The sequence below is a fragment of the Drosophila ananassae genome, chromosome 3L (assembly GCF_017639315.1).
Source record: "Drosophila ananassae strain 14024-0371.13 chromosome 3L, ASM1763931v2, whole genome shotgun sequence".
Classification (NCBI taxonomy): Eukaryota; Metazoa; Arthropoda; class Insecta; order Diptera; family Drosophilidae; genus Drosophila; species Drosophila ananassae.
This window is the reverse complement of record NC_057929.1, coordinates 8,216,756-8,231,511: the sequence shown is the minus strand read 5'-3', so window position 1 is coordinate 8,231,511 and position 14,756 is coordinate 8,216,756. Positions and strand designations below refer to the sequence as shown.

The window sequence follows — 14,756 nt, the reverse complement described above, 5'->3', positions numbered from 1 at the left end:
CCAGAAATTAGTGGCAAGAAGGAAGCCGCCGAGCGAACAAACAACAGACTTCAGGGTGTGTTAGCTATATAGTCTTTTTCTCTTTATTCCTTTATCGTTTTTTTTCTTTTTTTTTTAATCAATGCCAAATGGATGACGGGGAGAAGAATATATTGTATATTCGGAATTCAGCATAAAAAATGCTGACGACATTTTTAATCCTAAAATCAAGACTAAAGTCAGAGAGCCAGCGAGCGAGAACTCAAGGTGGGGGAGTGCTGGTTGGTTCGGTTCGTGATCAAATCCCTGATTTTAACGCGCATACCTGGCTGGGTCTGTGACGATCGTGCGATCGCATCGGCGACTGGTATTAAAATATATAACATCCTCCCCCTCACACTCTCAATGCATTCTCAATCCCACCATCCTACAGACCAACCATCCATCCATCCAATCCATCCATCGGCCCGCCTGTCCCCTTCAACAACAGAATGAAATTTTGAATGAACCCTAAAAAACAGAAATTGTAGAATCAAGATTACGTTTTAATAATTCAAAGTGAGTCGCTCTGACTTCCTCCATCTCTCCGCTCCTCTCGAAAATGAGACGTGCGAGGGATTAGCAGTCGAAACGAGTCTAATGCATGGGTGTTGGTATCTGTATCTGTGTGAGTGTCTACCAAGTATCTACCAATTTACTTAAAGTAAAAACTGAAATCATGTTACTTTTATTTTGGTCGCTTTTTCTCGCCTCTTTTTGTGTGTGTCTTGACAAATTCGAAAGAAATTAAACAAGCTAAAATATCGAGGGGGGAGAAGGTGTAGGAAGGGTGTGTTTATAAGTGGTATGTGTGTGTGTGAGTTTGTATCTGTGTACGAGTGCGAGACGAAAGGAAGTGGCGGAGCAATGCGCAAGCGATTTGGGCTTCTCTTGGCATCGAGCTATTAAAATACAGAACACACCCAAAAAAAAATATTTTAACGACAACAGAAACAATCAAACCCAACAATAAGAAGAATAAGCAGCGGAGACAGGGTATCCGGAGGAGGAGGAGGAGGGCGGGCGAGAGCGTATCTAGAGCGAGGTGGTAGGAGCCCAGGGGGGGTTAGGCCATCCAGCCAGCAATCCGGCAAGTCTGATGATGATAACAAAAGGCAGATCGGGGTGACAGCGCGATTTATGCTTAAATGGTACGCATTCAAGCATAAGTTATGCCATAGGATGGGAATAAAAAAGTATCTCACAGATACACAAACACCCAGCCACTCTGCAATTGCAAGGCCAATCATCAATGTGTGTACAGCTGGAATCACAGAATCAACTCTACATCTCAAAGATACTATTGTTAGGGTGATTATTAAAATATTATTATTGCGCAATATTCCTAGGATTCTGGTTAATTGTTCCTTTAAGTGTTTTCGAAATTATTTCGATTCCCTTCAAGACACCACAGGACCAACCACTTTGCGTTTTTCGTATAAGTTTCAACTCGATTTGGGAAGGAAACCCCCTAGACCTTATGAATTAGCTCCAAAGGACAAGCGGCCTTCGGGCTGAAGTATTTTTTTTTTTTGAGTTTTTGAGTTCATATCACACAGCTGTCATTATTCCAATAACTGGTTGTACATACGGACGGCACACATACCATATCCGTACATCCGTACATACGGATATAGGGACGTACGACGGCGAGCAACGCAAATAAAGAAACGCCAGCAATGCGCAGTTGTTGGTTTGAAGTTGTATGTACAAAAGGAACCCAGAAGGAGAACTCAAACACACACACACACAGATACACACACACACAGTGGCATAATCAGGGAGAGAGAGGAGAGGGAAGGCTTACTATAAAATTTTAATCCTATTTTATTAAGTGCACGCCATGCAAAATGCTGCCACGACAATGAAGATCATTATGACGATGATGACGCGCCGCGCTGCTCCGTTCGCAACCCCTTTTTATCTGCCAGTATTTTGCCAGTCCTGAATTTGCTCTTTTTGCACCACTTTTGCACCACCAACTGAACTGGACCCTCATCCATACCCAAACCATATATCAACATTAGCTAATCTAGGTATCAGGCGAAAGAAGTTCCGATTAATTCTGCGAAACGCATCTCTACGAGGGTCGAAAGCCAGTTGAATCTGGGCCAAGTTAAGGTTTCCGGTCTTGGCTAATAATATGGATTATATTTTATATTGAAGGTCGAATATATTAATACTATAGATACTTGGCATTCTGTTCTTATTTTGGATGATAAATTAATATAAAGTCATCCCACTTTTCAGGACCTTCTGTCATTCCGTTGACAACAAATGGGGCGTTGTCCCCAAATGCTACCTGATGTGATTTATTTCCTCCTCTCTTCAAGATCATAATTTATAAACAAAATCATAAAGATTTTTGCAAGGCAATCGTAAAACACAAGATGAAATACTTTTCGGGGCTTAGACAGAGTAAGCATAAAATGCGTTTCCATTTCACGATTATTGTGACTAATTGCGTTTGATTGTCAATTGGTTTGCATGTTGCAGACAAATAAATTAATGGCCCACAAGAGTGGAAGGAAAACAGTAGTTGAGCGGGTCTTTTTTTTTTGCTACAAAACAACAACCCGCATCTAAGCAGATGGAAAACCACACGGCTCGGAAAATGCAAAGTTCGTGGCGTGAAAAGTTGATGTTACCCCCCGAAAAAAAAGGGGGAACACCGCGAAAAGAGGGCGGCTAACCCTCTGATCGGGTTAAATACAATTTATATGGCATATATAGAGGAGAGAACACCCGAAAAGACTGCGGCCTGAGGGTACCATCATATTTATAAGTCGATTGCTATTAATTCGTTACTTAATTGCTTCTCTTATCGAGCGACCCAGTGCCGTTCTTAGTTGGGGGAAATGTTTTGTATTTCATAGTCGCTCATTGAAAATAATTAAAATTAATTAAGACATTCTCCTCGAGCGTGTTATACATGTATAAGTGTATGTATTGGATCCATAGTATATATCGTATATGCGTCTTGGAATGGACTGCATTGCCTAACTGTATAACTGTATCTATAAATTTAAATCGTCTCTAATTGAGTGACTTTCGGGTGAAGCCTCGGACTTTGGATCTCGATATTTATTCTCTATGGAATTCTAAGGAATTCACGTTGTTTTCCATCCGACCAGCTAGCTACATAGCTAGCCTAGCCAAGACCCATTCGATGTTGCAACATCAAACCAAGTCCCAATCCCGTGTGTTGACTGATTTGTCCAAAAAATTCTCGTCAGCGGTAATATCAAAAATATGAAACACGTGCATTGATTGATTGCCAGTTTATTGTCTCGACTCCGGGCCAGGGGGATTAGGTCCCGGAACCCCAAAAGACTGTTAAGCATGGCTGGGAGGAGCTGCCGCTGCCGCTGCCTCATTGTGTCTGCGTGAGTGTTTTGTGGAGATGGCCACGTGAGGCAGTCGCGTGTGGCCCGCACCAGCGTGAAATCCAAATGAAGACTGATGCCACAGAATGGCTGAAGTTTCAACAATATTTGTTCACTTAAGTACTTTATTGTTTGAATTATAAGTATAGAATTTTTGAGAGGGAACTAAAAAAAGGATTTAATGAGTTTGAATACTTATTGGGCCATCTCTCGGCCAGCAAGGATATCCATAAGCCATGTAGCACCATCAGCATAAAATATATCATAAGGTGACTCAACCTGAACCGGCTGTGCCTGTCGCCTGATTGACTGACTGACTGACTGACTGACTGACTGACTGAGGGAGTGAGGGAATGTTGGAATGACTGACGGACAGATGGACAAGCATTGTTTGCGGCTCAGACCCAAGCACTTTTCTTACACTTGCATTAATTTTCCGCTGGTGGAAACTATGGAAAAACTATGTGAGTGATGGAACGAATTTGCATTCGACATTTGATGCGTGAATACAACTGGATAGCTGATATGGGGATATATTGGGAATACTTCCATAAACACTCCATCCAGAGACCTTTCAGCAATCGGCTTTTAAAGGGAATCGCCATAGCTGTCCTCCGATGGACTAATTGTTTATTTCATTTGAAGCCTTTTAAATATTTATCAGCATAGAAACAATAAATAATCAAAAAAATAAAGGGCAGCGAGATGAAGGAGACAAGGCAACCTTTCAATTTGAAATTCTAAATCGAAATTTTTATGGCACTTGGAAATTAAGTAGTCAGGCAGAGCTATAGACACATGGAATCAGATCAAATCCCATTCCAGATGGTGAAAATGAGCTATAGAAGCCATTTCTCCCGCCCTGTGCCCTGTGCCCCACTGGGGCTCATGTGTGTGGCATGGCGAGAGCATTAAAAATAAATTCAAATAATTGCCATTTCAATAGACAGGCGATTGGAAAAGGAATGCGGGGAAGTTTGGCAGTTGATTTGACTTGAATTAACAGAATTTCACAAAGAGCTCATAGAGACTAAAGAAGACCTAAAGTAGTACCTTATACAAAAGACTGTATATCTTTAAGATGCATTATTTAATCCCCTTCATATATCCCCACGTACCGTAAATGACAATTTAATTATTCCATCTTAGAAATTACCATTGACTTAAGTATCTCATAAACCATTTCAGAATATACAATATATTCGCATTTTCTTTTCAAATCAGATACGAGTGGAATTGCAAGTATTCGTAGCAGCTGAAAGATCCAACTTATTACATGCATCATCCCATAAAAGAAGCCTTATATTTGGAATCGAATTAATGAGGAGATTTTCTGTTCTGAGAGAACATGCTCCAAATGCGAAGGCAAGTAATTTCAATCTGCAATGCTCATTACAGCCACTTTTGGGCCAATTATGATTATTCCTTATATATGTACATATATACATCATACATCATATATATTGTATATATGGTAATAATAACGTATTCCACGATTATCGGCCACGAGTCGTGAGCATGTGTTCGTAAGAGTGGCAATTAATAAAACAAATGTGGTTGTTTCATCTCTTGCTAGAGCATTTTGAGTGGAAACATATCGTTCCCATTCCGCCCCAGTCCCAGTCTTCGGCACCCGACTTTTCAATGGAAAACCCAGGAAAATGCGGCCTGCAAGAGGTGGGAAATCGGGCGGGACAAGTGCGGGGTATATAATATTAGGGAGGAATATGATTTGTGTAAAAGTTTCGACGCTCGCGCTTCGTCTCTGATTAAGCACTCGAGTGCCTAAAGTGTAATTGTATAATTGTGTGTGTGTGTGTGCGTGCACTTAAAAATAGCAGCCCCCAACTAAGACCATAACTAAAACCCATATGGATATGAACGATCTGAACGATCTCTGTACGATCTGGCGACGGCAGCTGGCGGAACTGTAGAGAGTAGTCTGCGAAGACGACTGCTTAAAGTCAATTTTTGAATAATTATGAATCGTTTTTCGCTTTCGTTGTTCTCTAATTATAACAACATCATAATCATAATCGTAATCATAATTTCATATTTGGCTGACTCTTCGCATTTTGTGGCGTTCTTAATGTGCCAAAAAGTTTATTTGTATCCCGCCAACAACCTACCCATACACTGGCATAGCCACAGTCACACGGATACAAATGTATCTCACATATGGCGCAGCATTTTCGATATTTCTCAAATGCGACCCCACCGACCACCACAAACCACAATTTTCTTCAATTTTTCTTTAATTTGTGCATTTATTGCGATTAATTTGAAAAAGAAATACTGAATAATTTGAGTATAGGGGTATCTGGGGGGTATCTGACCCTTTTCTTTTCTAGAAGATGCCACAATGATTCAACTACTAAGCTTAGCTTTTCCAGGTTAGTCATCATATTTAATCTATTTTTTACTTTAGTTCAGTGACTCAATGAATTAAAAATGAGTGAATGAAACGTACTTTACAATTTCAGATAAAATAGAAGATTAAACATGATGTTGTGTGGTTACCCGGTTCTACTAAATTCCTATTATTTATCAGAAGAATGTTAGTTTTCCCCTAAAGACATTTGTGCTTAGGAGGATATCCGTTTAGCGATATCTTTTAAGAATTTCAGTGTGTATATAACATAAAATCCGGAAGGGTGCTACGTCAATCTTAGCAATTTGCTGGCTTAATTGTATTTCGTGGATTGCTTTATGGCCCAATACAGTGTGGCAGGGCGAATAAAAATCGCGAAATACAAATCAGAGTCGCCTTTTATGGGTGCAGTCGAGCTAAACAGCGCCGGAAATTATAGAAATTACCGATGCCAATAATATTGAGCAGAAATTAATATGCAGCCAAAGAGATTAAGATAAATTTATATGTACGTCGCAGCGTTGAGTGCGTGCCAGCCAAATAGAACGAATAAGTGCGATTATACGATTCTAAATCGGAATATCTCCACTGGTATCTTACTTTATAATATGCAATCTAACCCACACACTCTTGGAGCATAAAGATACCAAGACTAATGACTAAGACTAAGGAGTGTCAGCTAATAAAATAGAAATTAGCCGGCGAGCTGATTCATTCAACGTATACGAAATACTATAACGCTCGTACTTGCAAATACAAATTTAATGGATTTTTGTTTTTTTTTTGTCGGGTCTTATCGGTGGGGAGTTACACAGTTGTGGAGTGCATTTTTAAACCGAAATATTAATGAATAACTACAAATTCCTAACTCTAAACAGGGATTAGTATTTACCATTTTGATTGTCTGTTGTTATGGGGTTCTCCTTTATCAAATAATCCTTCCAAGTAATCCCGAGAAACTTTCTGACTCTGGTAATCCCAAAACGCAGGAATATAAAAAGTTTCTTATTTCTTATTTGTTTTTTGTGAGTTGAAGTTTTGAGGAGAGTGTTTTTTTCACATATTCACTGAGGGGGAGTTGGTATTTCTGTTTGTTTTCGGCAATAACTGATTGATAAAGCACTGAAACACGCGTTCTGCGAACCGTTCTGACTTTAAGTCCTGCTTCAGTCTTCGGAGACGCTGGAAACAATAATTCTTCCGCTGCGCGTTCGCACGTTCGCACTGGTGCACGTTTAGTTTAGTTTTAAGGGCGGGCAATTCAAAATTTTTTTAAAATCATCAACGCTGCCGGCGTCGACGCCAGCAGCAGCAAACACACAACAAAAACCAAAACTAATAAAATCAATTACAAACGCACACACACACAGGCACACGCTAGCCAGCCGAAGTGCAGAGAGCACTTCGGGTTTGTATTGGTGTTCGTGGAAAGAGAATATAAAAAGAGAACTTTGGGTTGCCAGCGCTCTCTTTGCATCTGTGTGTGTGTGTGTGTGTGTGGGTGGAAGCAGGAGAGTGGCTTTGAATGTGGGCCAAAAGTAATGAGAATAGCGGCATTGTAATGTTAACGTGTTTCAGCCATGGCTTTGGCTGATTGCCAATTCCACTCTCTCTCTCTCTTGCTCTCTAGGCGCTCGCTCTCTCGGAATGAGAGGAGGTGTTGGGGCTGCCAAATGAGCCAAGCAAAACAAAAAGGCAAAAATGCGGCTACAACAACAGCAACAGTCTCTCTCTCTCCCCAAAACAAAAGGAGCAACACAAGACGCAAAATTATTTGCTCTGCCAACGAAAATATGCCTGATATTCTTTTTTTTTCTCACAAATGGACGGAAGAGGTTAGAAAAGAAGACATCTGCAGCTGCATAGCATAATTTTGAGCGTACGAAGGATCCTCCTACTTTCTCACACAAATTCTTATATAATCGGTTCGTTAATAGCTCATATTTCATAGCCTGTATTTCAGAGGAAAGTAGCCCCGAACCCTCATGTCAACGACCGTTATTACAGTTGCCAACCATCACCATCATCAGAATAATCAGAATCAGAATCAGAATCAACCCGTCCGTAATTACACAGAAAACTTCCATATCGCATATAGTGTACATAAGCCGCAAGAGCAGCGCATAAATCGCAATTAATCAAGTGCAAGCCAATGCCGCTAAAAACTCCCTGAAACACTCACAAATAGCAACCCTCCCGAATCTCGAGACTCAAAACGAACAATCTAAGCCCGTAGCCCAAATCCAAACCCAGACCCAGAACCAAACCCAAACCCAAGCCCAATTTCGATTCCAATCCTAACAAGTTCAAAAACTCGGCGTTTTGGGAAACAACAATTACAAGGCAGGACGAATGCCTGGCTCTCGCTCACACTCTCTCGCAAGGATAATGCCTTGCCTCCTGCTTGCACGCTCAGCACAAGCTGCTGCTACTAAAAATGTAATCATTATGCTTTATCGTGATAATCAGCAAAGGCAAAGGCAAAGGCAGCTACACCAGCAGCAGTCGCAATAGCAGTTGGAAATTGCAGTTAGAAGAAAAGTTTTTATACCCGTTATGAATAGGGTGTCAGAGGGTATTCCCGGAATGGGACTTTTTTTTGTATGAAGCGTCAAAGGGTACCGGATTATGCGGGGTTATCTTAAGAACTTAGATGACTAAGGGGGTTATAATAAAAAAAAAATACTTCCCATGAAGTTATATTTTTTTATTATAATGCAATTAGTTAATGGAAAAAAAAACTTCAAAAGAAAAAAAAACATCAAAAAAACTCATATTTTTAAAATCTAAATTTAAAAATGTAACTACCCTGAATCCTTGACTAATTAAGGGGTACCAGAATGCCTGCTTTCCAGCGTATAATCAAAGCTAGTATATAACAAAGGAAAAACCCAAACCCAAACCCTAAAACCCCCAACCCCAAGCCAAATATAAACTCGTACTAGCCCATGGAAAGAGATGGATATGGCGAGGGCGAAAGAGAAAGAGAAAGCATAGCTAGTATATCCAACTGGCAAACAAACAAACTAAATTACAACAATTCCAAAAATTTATAATTGTACTCAAGCGAACGAACTTGCACACACACACACACACACTGGCACACACATTCACTTATACACGCATACAGTCACCCAAGTCAAGTTCGGAAAGTTCGGGAACCACCACCTATAGTAGCTACCCAAGTCACCACCACCCCTTGATGGAACCCCCCCATCATTCGTAATAATCATCATTGGCATCGGCATCATCATCTGGGTTTTTTGCCTTCTCGCCTTACAATTCGTTATGGAAAAGGAGGAATAACAAGGCGGGTACAGGACGCAGGACGCAGGACGAACTAACAAAAAACAACAACAACAACAACAACAATGGCAAAAAAGGCAGTTAAGTTAAAATGTACTTAGAGTTTAAGCGTAACCCCGAAATCCCAACCGAACCCGAAACGAGATTGTGTGTTTTAAGCGTTTTAGTTACCCCACAGCCCAGGCCCAGGACCAGGCATCCCAGGACTACCCTCTCTCTCACATCCTACTCCCATCCTTGTGGTCCTGGCCCACTCTTTTTGCGTCCCTTCCTTCAGTCATCCTGGCTGCTCATTGTTGCTGCTTCTGCTGCCCCTTGCAAGTCAGCCATCTTGTGCGGCGTTATTAAATTTTATACAAATACTAAAAATGAAATCAAAATTTTCTTATTACAATGACTATTTTGAGACCACTCGCCTCCACCTCCACCTCCCCATCCAGCCGCCGCCTGTTGTCCTTTTCTTTTCTTTTCTCTGCTCGCTTCTCTTATCCAACTTCTGCTTCTTCTCCAACAGCTGTGCTTTGAGCTGAGTCCTTGTCGAAGGATAAGGCAGGAGGGGCCAAGACGAAGCTTTTGAATTTACCCTGACTTGTGAAGGAGCTTGCAAAGGATTTATGAACTCAAGGATAAAAGAAAAAAATATATATTTTTAGGGATGTGTATAGAGTATATTTAACAGACTTTAAAGTTAATAATTTTAATAAAAATATTAAATCTTTAGTAGTCTGTTTAAAGAGTATTAAAAAATTCGCCTTTAGTTTAAAAATCAAAAATCCATTTCATCGCTCGACTGCCATTTCCCTTATAATAAGTATTTGTTGGAATGTGTTTGTGTCTAGGAATGAAATCGTATTTATGCCACTACTACTTATCGACTGCATTCATTGTTGGGGCTAAAACGTAAAACTTTTCAGTTTTTGGCTATTGACCCCTCCTGGCACTCCTGGCACTCCTGGCCCCAGCTGCCAACCCTTTACAGCTATCCCCACACTTTTGATTGAGGAAACTTTCTCTTCGTCCTGAGTTCTGAGCTCTGTATCCTGAAAATTTCTAGACAAAAATCCATAAAAATCAATTAGAAATTTTTGGTTAAAGGACAAAAAAACGACAAATTGGAAAATCCATAGTCATTGGATAGAAATGTTTTACGACTTCCTGTGGCAAACTAAATAAAGTTTTAGAAAAAGATTGAATTTCTACCTACCTCATACCTGGATACATACTTAAAATATAAATTAAACACTGGATAGCCTAAACAAATCTTGGCCGATAAGTCAGAAGACCAGCGATAGGAAGGACAAGTGATGAATAATACCAATCACGTACGGAGTAGGTAGAGGAGATAGGTGAGGGAGTCGGGAGTTGGGCCACCTACCTTCGTGGCCTAATCAAAAGAGCATTGTAAACTAAGCCAAGACAAGGCAAGATGAGAATTTCAATTCTGAAAGGATCGTCAAAAGATCACAAAAAACTATCCCTAGCATAGAGATACAAAAACAAGAAATTAAGTGCCAGAATACACAGATACACACCAACACACATCTATCTAACAGACACACACCACACCTTGGAAGAACTATCTACATAAATCTATGAAATGAAAACATTTTTCATGCATACGAGAAGATACACTTGAAGAAATTCTTATAAAAAGATATAAGAGAGTAGGAAACAGAAGTCTATTGAAGGATATATTCTTTCTTCCTGTGTAGGTCTCTACAGCGAGGTGATCCATTGGGACAATTAGTCGAGTTGAGAGACAGGCTTCCATCTCGCATCTCCCGAAACCCTCACGCAGCCTCACCTTCGTGTCGAGCCTCCTCCGTAGCGCTAAAAGGTCAAGCCGACTCTTTGATATTGAAGCATTGATCTATTGTCCCTGAGCTCCTTCTCGCTCCCTCAACGCATTTTATACGGTCTGTTCTTAGTGAGGATTCCTTTTATTTCTTCGTTCTTTGGCTCTTGGTTTGGCTCTTTTGGTCTGGCTTCGAACCAGAGTTTCTTTTTTAGTGAGTTTCTTCGTCAAAATGATTGATTTGTAGGTGATGAATTACAACAACATCCGAGGTATTCTAAGGCTGGGGTTAGTTAAGAGCCAGCCGACAGATACAGATAGATGGATATATGTATTGTATGGACAGCCCGGATGGATGTGTGAGAAAGGTATGGGACATAGTGAGGATTAAATACGAAATTTTCCATTTAAAAATATCTCTCATTGTTCGCATTGGTTTTTTGTTTGGTTTTGTTCTCCGTCTCCATTGCTCATTTCTTTTTTTTTTTTCCTGGTCAGGGCATGGTCTTAAAACGTTTTCCATAGATAAAGTCTGATATCGGGATTTGAGAAAATTAATTATTGTAGCCTCTCCAGACATTGGACAACAATGACGAGGTGGGAGAGTCAGGTCTCGGGGACGAATGCCTGTCATTTAGTTGACGAAATTCGAGGTACGGCTAAAAGGACTTCTGGCAACTGGGGATCTTACCTCACGATAAGGTACAATCCCATTAACTATGAACATTTCTCTTTTTACTAATCTTTTCTTTATATTTATCAGCATCCTGCAGTTGAGTTTGAATAGAATTCTACCGAAAACAGGGTGTGTACAATATTATATTGGCTTTTAAATTCATTTCACTTGTTCCAGTTCACGAAACTCTGTTGATTAAAAATTCTAATTCAGGATCAGTTATTTCTTTTTGAACTATGCTCAAGTACCTCCTGATCCAGAGCACATTCGACAATCATTCCGCTTCAACAACTCCATTTAATGGTAATTCACCCCACTAGCCATTGAAGTTTAGAGGCCCGTCCCACAACTCCCAACTGGTCGCAACTAATTCGCACATCTTTCGGCCGTTTAATGCATCATTTTAGCTTTCCGCCCTACTCCCAAAATTCGAGCAACAACCCCATTTCACTTACTTACCAGCGAGACCCTTTTCAGCGGCTGAAGCTGAAAAGCGTTCGGGAAAATTGATGGAAAATTTGTAACCCATAAGACAATGGCTGTGATTTCTGTATAAAAGATGTAATGAAAAAAGGGGACATCGATGGGAGATGGTGGCACGGATGCAGGCGAACTTCGGTTCGTTAATAAAAAATCGAAATTGTTGAGGGCTGAGGGCTGAATACCAATTCAAATGGCTTCATGGTAATCAAGAATTCTTAGCCCATTAATACAGTTACATAAAAAGCCATAAATACACAAATAGACGCACTGTGGAAGTGTGCAGATATAAATTTGAATACATTAGATTATTGCCTTGGTTAGACCTTCCCTCATTCCTCATTCCTCATCCCTCGACCCATTTCTATTTCAGATCTCTGGATAAATATCTCAACTCGTTGGCTTTCTGTTTTTGTATCTGTATCTGATTTTGCTCGCTCAGCTTAACTCAACCGAGCAACTAAAAAGTATCTCGTGAGCTGTGTCACTTTTTTTTCTCCTCATCCAGCTTCTTGACTAAATATGTAAATACATTTGCCTAACTTTAGAGCCGAGTTCGGCGAGATGTGATTTGGCAATCGCTCAACAAAAGGGGGAAAATTGAAATACGCTTTTCAACGCCACCAACGTCAACAGATTCCAACAATTTGAATTTCAAATGGCGGGTGGCGGCCGGTACAGTTGCCGTTTAGATATCCAGATGCGTAAAAATACTTCCCATGGCACAGCTCTGTCCACCACCCACTTTTTGCCAAGGGCTTTAAATATTGTCACTGTCAGAGATTTAAAGCCGTTTAATTATAGTTGCATCCCCTGGCTTACAGTTTCCGTAGAGTCAGGTCTCAGGGGTTGCAGATTCGATTTTGTGTGCATGCATCATTATTAGTAAAAATCAAAGGAAAGGGACACCTGTTCAAATGGAAATTCAATCTTCCTGCTTTTAAAATAAAATCTGAGACACACTCCAGGACTTACGCATTCGCATTCGCATTGATAATCTCCTAACAAAAGGACATGACCGACACAGCTGCGTAGTTTTTGGCAAACCGAAGGACGAAGGCCAAAAACTAGTTCCTAAAACTACGCATCTAAGGCAGATGGAAGACGGAAACAAAGACGCATTTTTTGGCTTTTCAGTCAGGACGAGAAGTATTTCATTTGTTTAGGGTCTGTGTTTAAGGATACACTGGAGAATCTTGAGATACAACTTCTTAAAAGAAGATAAGGTAATCAGGCGAGTCATTACTATGAGTTTTAGAAAATCATGACTAGTCTGTTTAAGAATTATATTTTAAGATTTGTTTGGAAGGATTTTCTTGCTGTGTATATTTATCCTAAGACGTGGTTATACTCAGATTCCCCTGGCATTAGACGCTCTTATTATTATATTCATTCGTGCACCCCGGTTCCTATACTCCTATGCCAAGTCGCATTACTATTCCTGTTCCTATTACCAAAACAAGGAAACCATAAACCATTAACAAGAAAAAAAGGATAACGTGTTCCCATTGTTATCTCTCCCCAGTCTCTTACTGTCTGTGTGTGTTGTTTGCACAAGACGCAAAAATTTTTACCAGGAACATGGAAAACAAACTACAAATAAAACAAATCCAAAAACTGAGCCTCAAGGTACGAATCATATTGCTCAGGTAGGTAGTCTTTCTAGAACCACTATTAGGGTGTTCTCTCGTTCAACTTCAACTTGAACTGACTGAGCTCTTTGGCTATGGGTTGGAATTTAGTTTCGGTCGGAGTTTTTGCGTGTGTTTTATTATAATGGATTTATGGGAGGAGTAGTACAGTTGATCTCGGGATCGGAAATGCTATTTGATCGCTCTGCCATAATCCCCGTTCATCTCCCAAGGGTGAAGATAGAATTTATTCGTGTTAACTGAACTGAAAAGCATGGAATTGTCTACTCCTATTATTATTTTTGATTTTGCATTTTTCAGGATTATAAACGGCTCAGGAGCATAAGCTTAGGGTGGATTTTATTTTATGGAAATAAAAGTAAAGGATATTATAGACAATAATATGTATTATTTAATTTATTTTTAGACTAAAATAAAATTCTTAAAAATTAAAGGTTGTTCTAATTGAATGTCCTTCAAGTATTACCCCCTTTATGTTTCTTTATTGGTTGCCCTACATTCCCCTACATTATAGCCCCACACTTCTTCCCCGTGGCATGTTTATGTTCTTTCCGTTTGCTTCCTTTCCGTTTCCATCTCAACATGTGTTCCCCCTTGGCCCGGCCGGCCAACTGTTGACATTTACTGTTGCGGTCGCCGCCCCGCTCCTTCTTTCCTCCTTTCCTGCTTCTTATCAGCATCAGGAGGCAGACGCAGCAGGAGAGAAAGCGGTGAGAGCCAGGAGGGTAGCGAGGAGTTTATTTTGACAGGCTGCGACACCTCTTCGAATTGCCCAAGAAGGACACATGCCATTATGTTGCATCGTTCTCCCATAGGGATCCTGGATCACTATCGTTATCCAGATCCTGATCCTGATCCTTTGCCCGAATTGTGAACCTGACCTATGCCGCCCTTTTGCGAAAGTTGCACACACGCACGTACGAATATGAGGCCAAAACAAAACGTAAACAAAAGGCGGAGAGAGGACCATCGCAAGGACAGTCTGTTGCTCACCTTCGCTGCTGTTGTTGGGCAGACATGTGCGGAGGGGGAGTTAGGGGGGAATATGCAGACGTCTCCTCTCTCTTAGCAT

General features: G+C 40.5%; 1 protein-coding gene across 3 annotated transcripts in view; it reads right to left on the bottom strand.

Moving 5' to 3' along the window:
• LOC6495910 overlaps nt 1-14,756 on the bottom strand; it is a 35,314-nt gene that overhangs the window by 11,638 nt on the left and 8,920 nt on the right. The window contains exon 1 of one of the 3 annotated variants that reach the window (XM_014908044.3): nt 6,668-7,041. The exons of the other annotated variants lie outside the window; for them this stretch is intronic. Coding sequence (XP_014763530.1) covers nt 6,668-6,670 — 3 coding nt within the window. The 5' untranslated portion in view covers nt 6,671-7,041. Of the gene's footprint in view, nt 1-6,667; nt 7,042-14,756 lie in introns of those variants that run through there. 3 annotated transcript variants of the gene reach the window in all.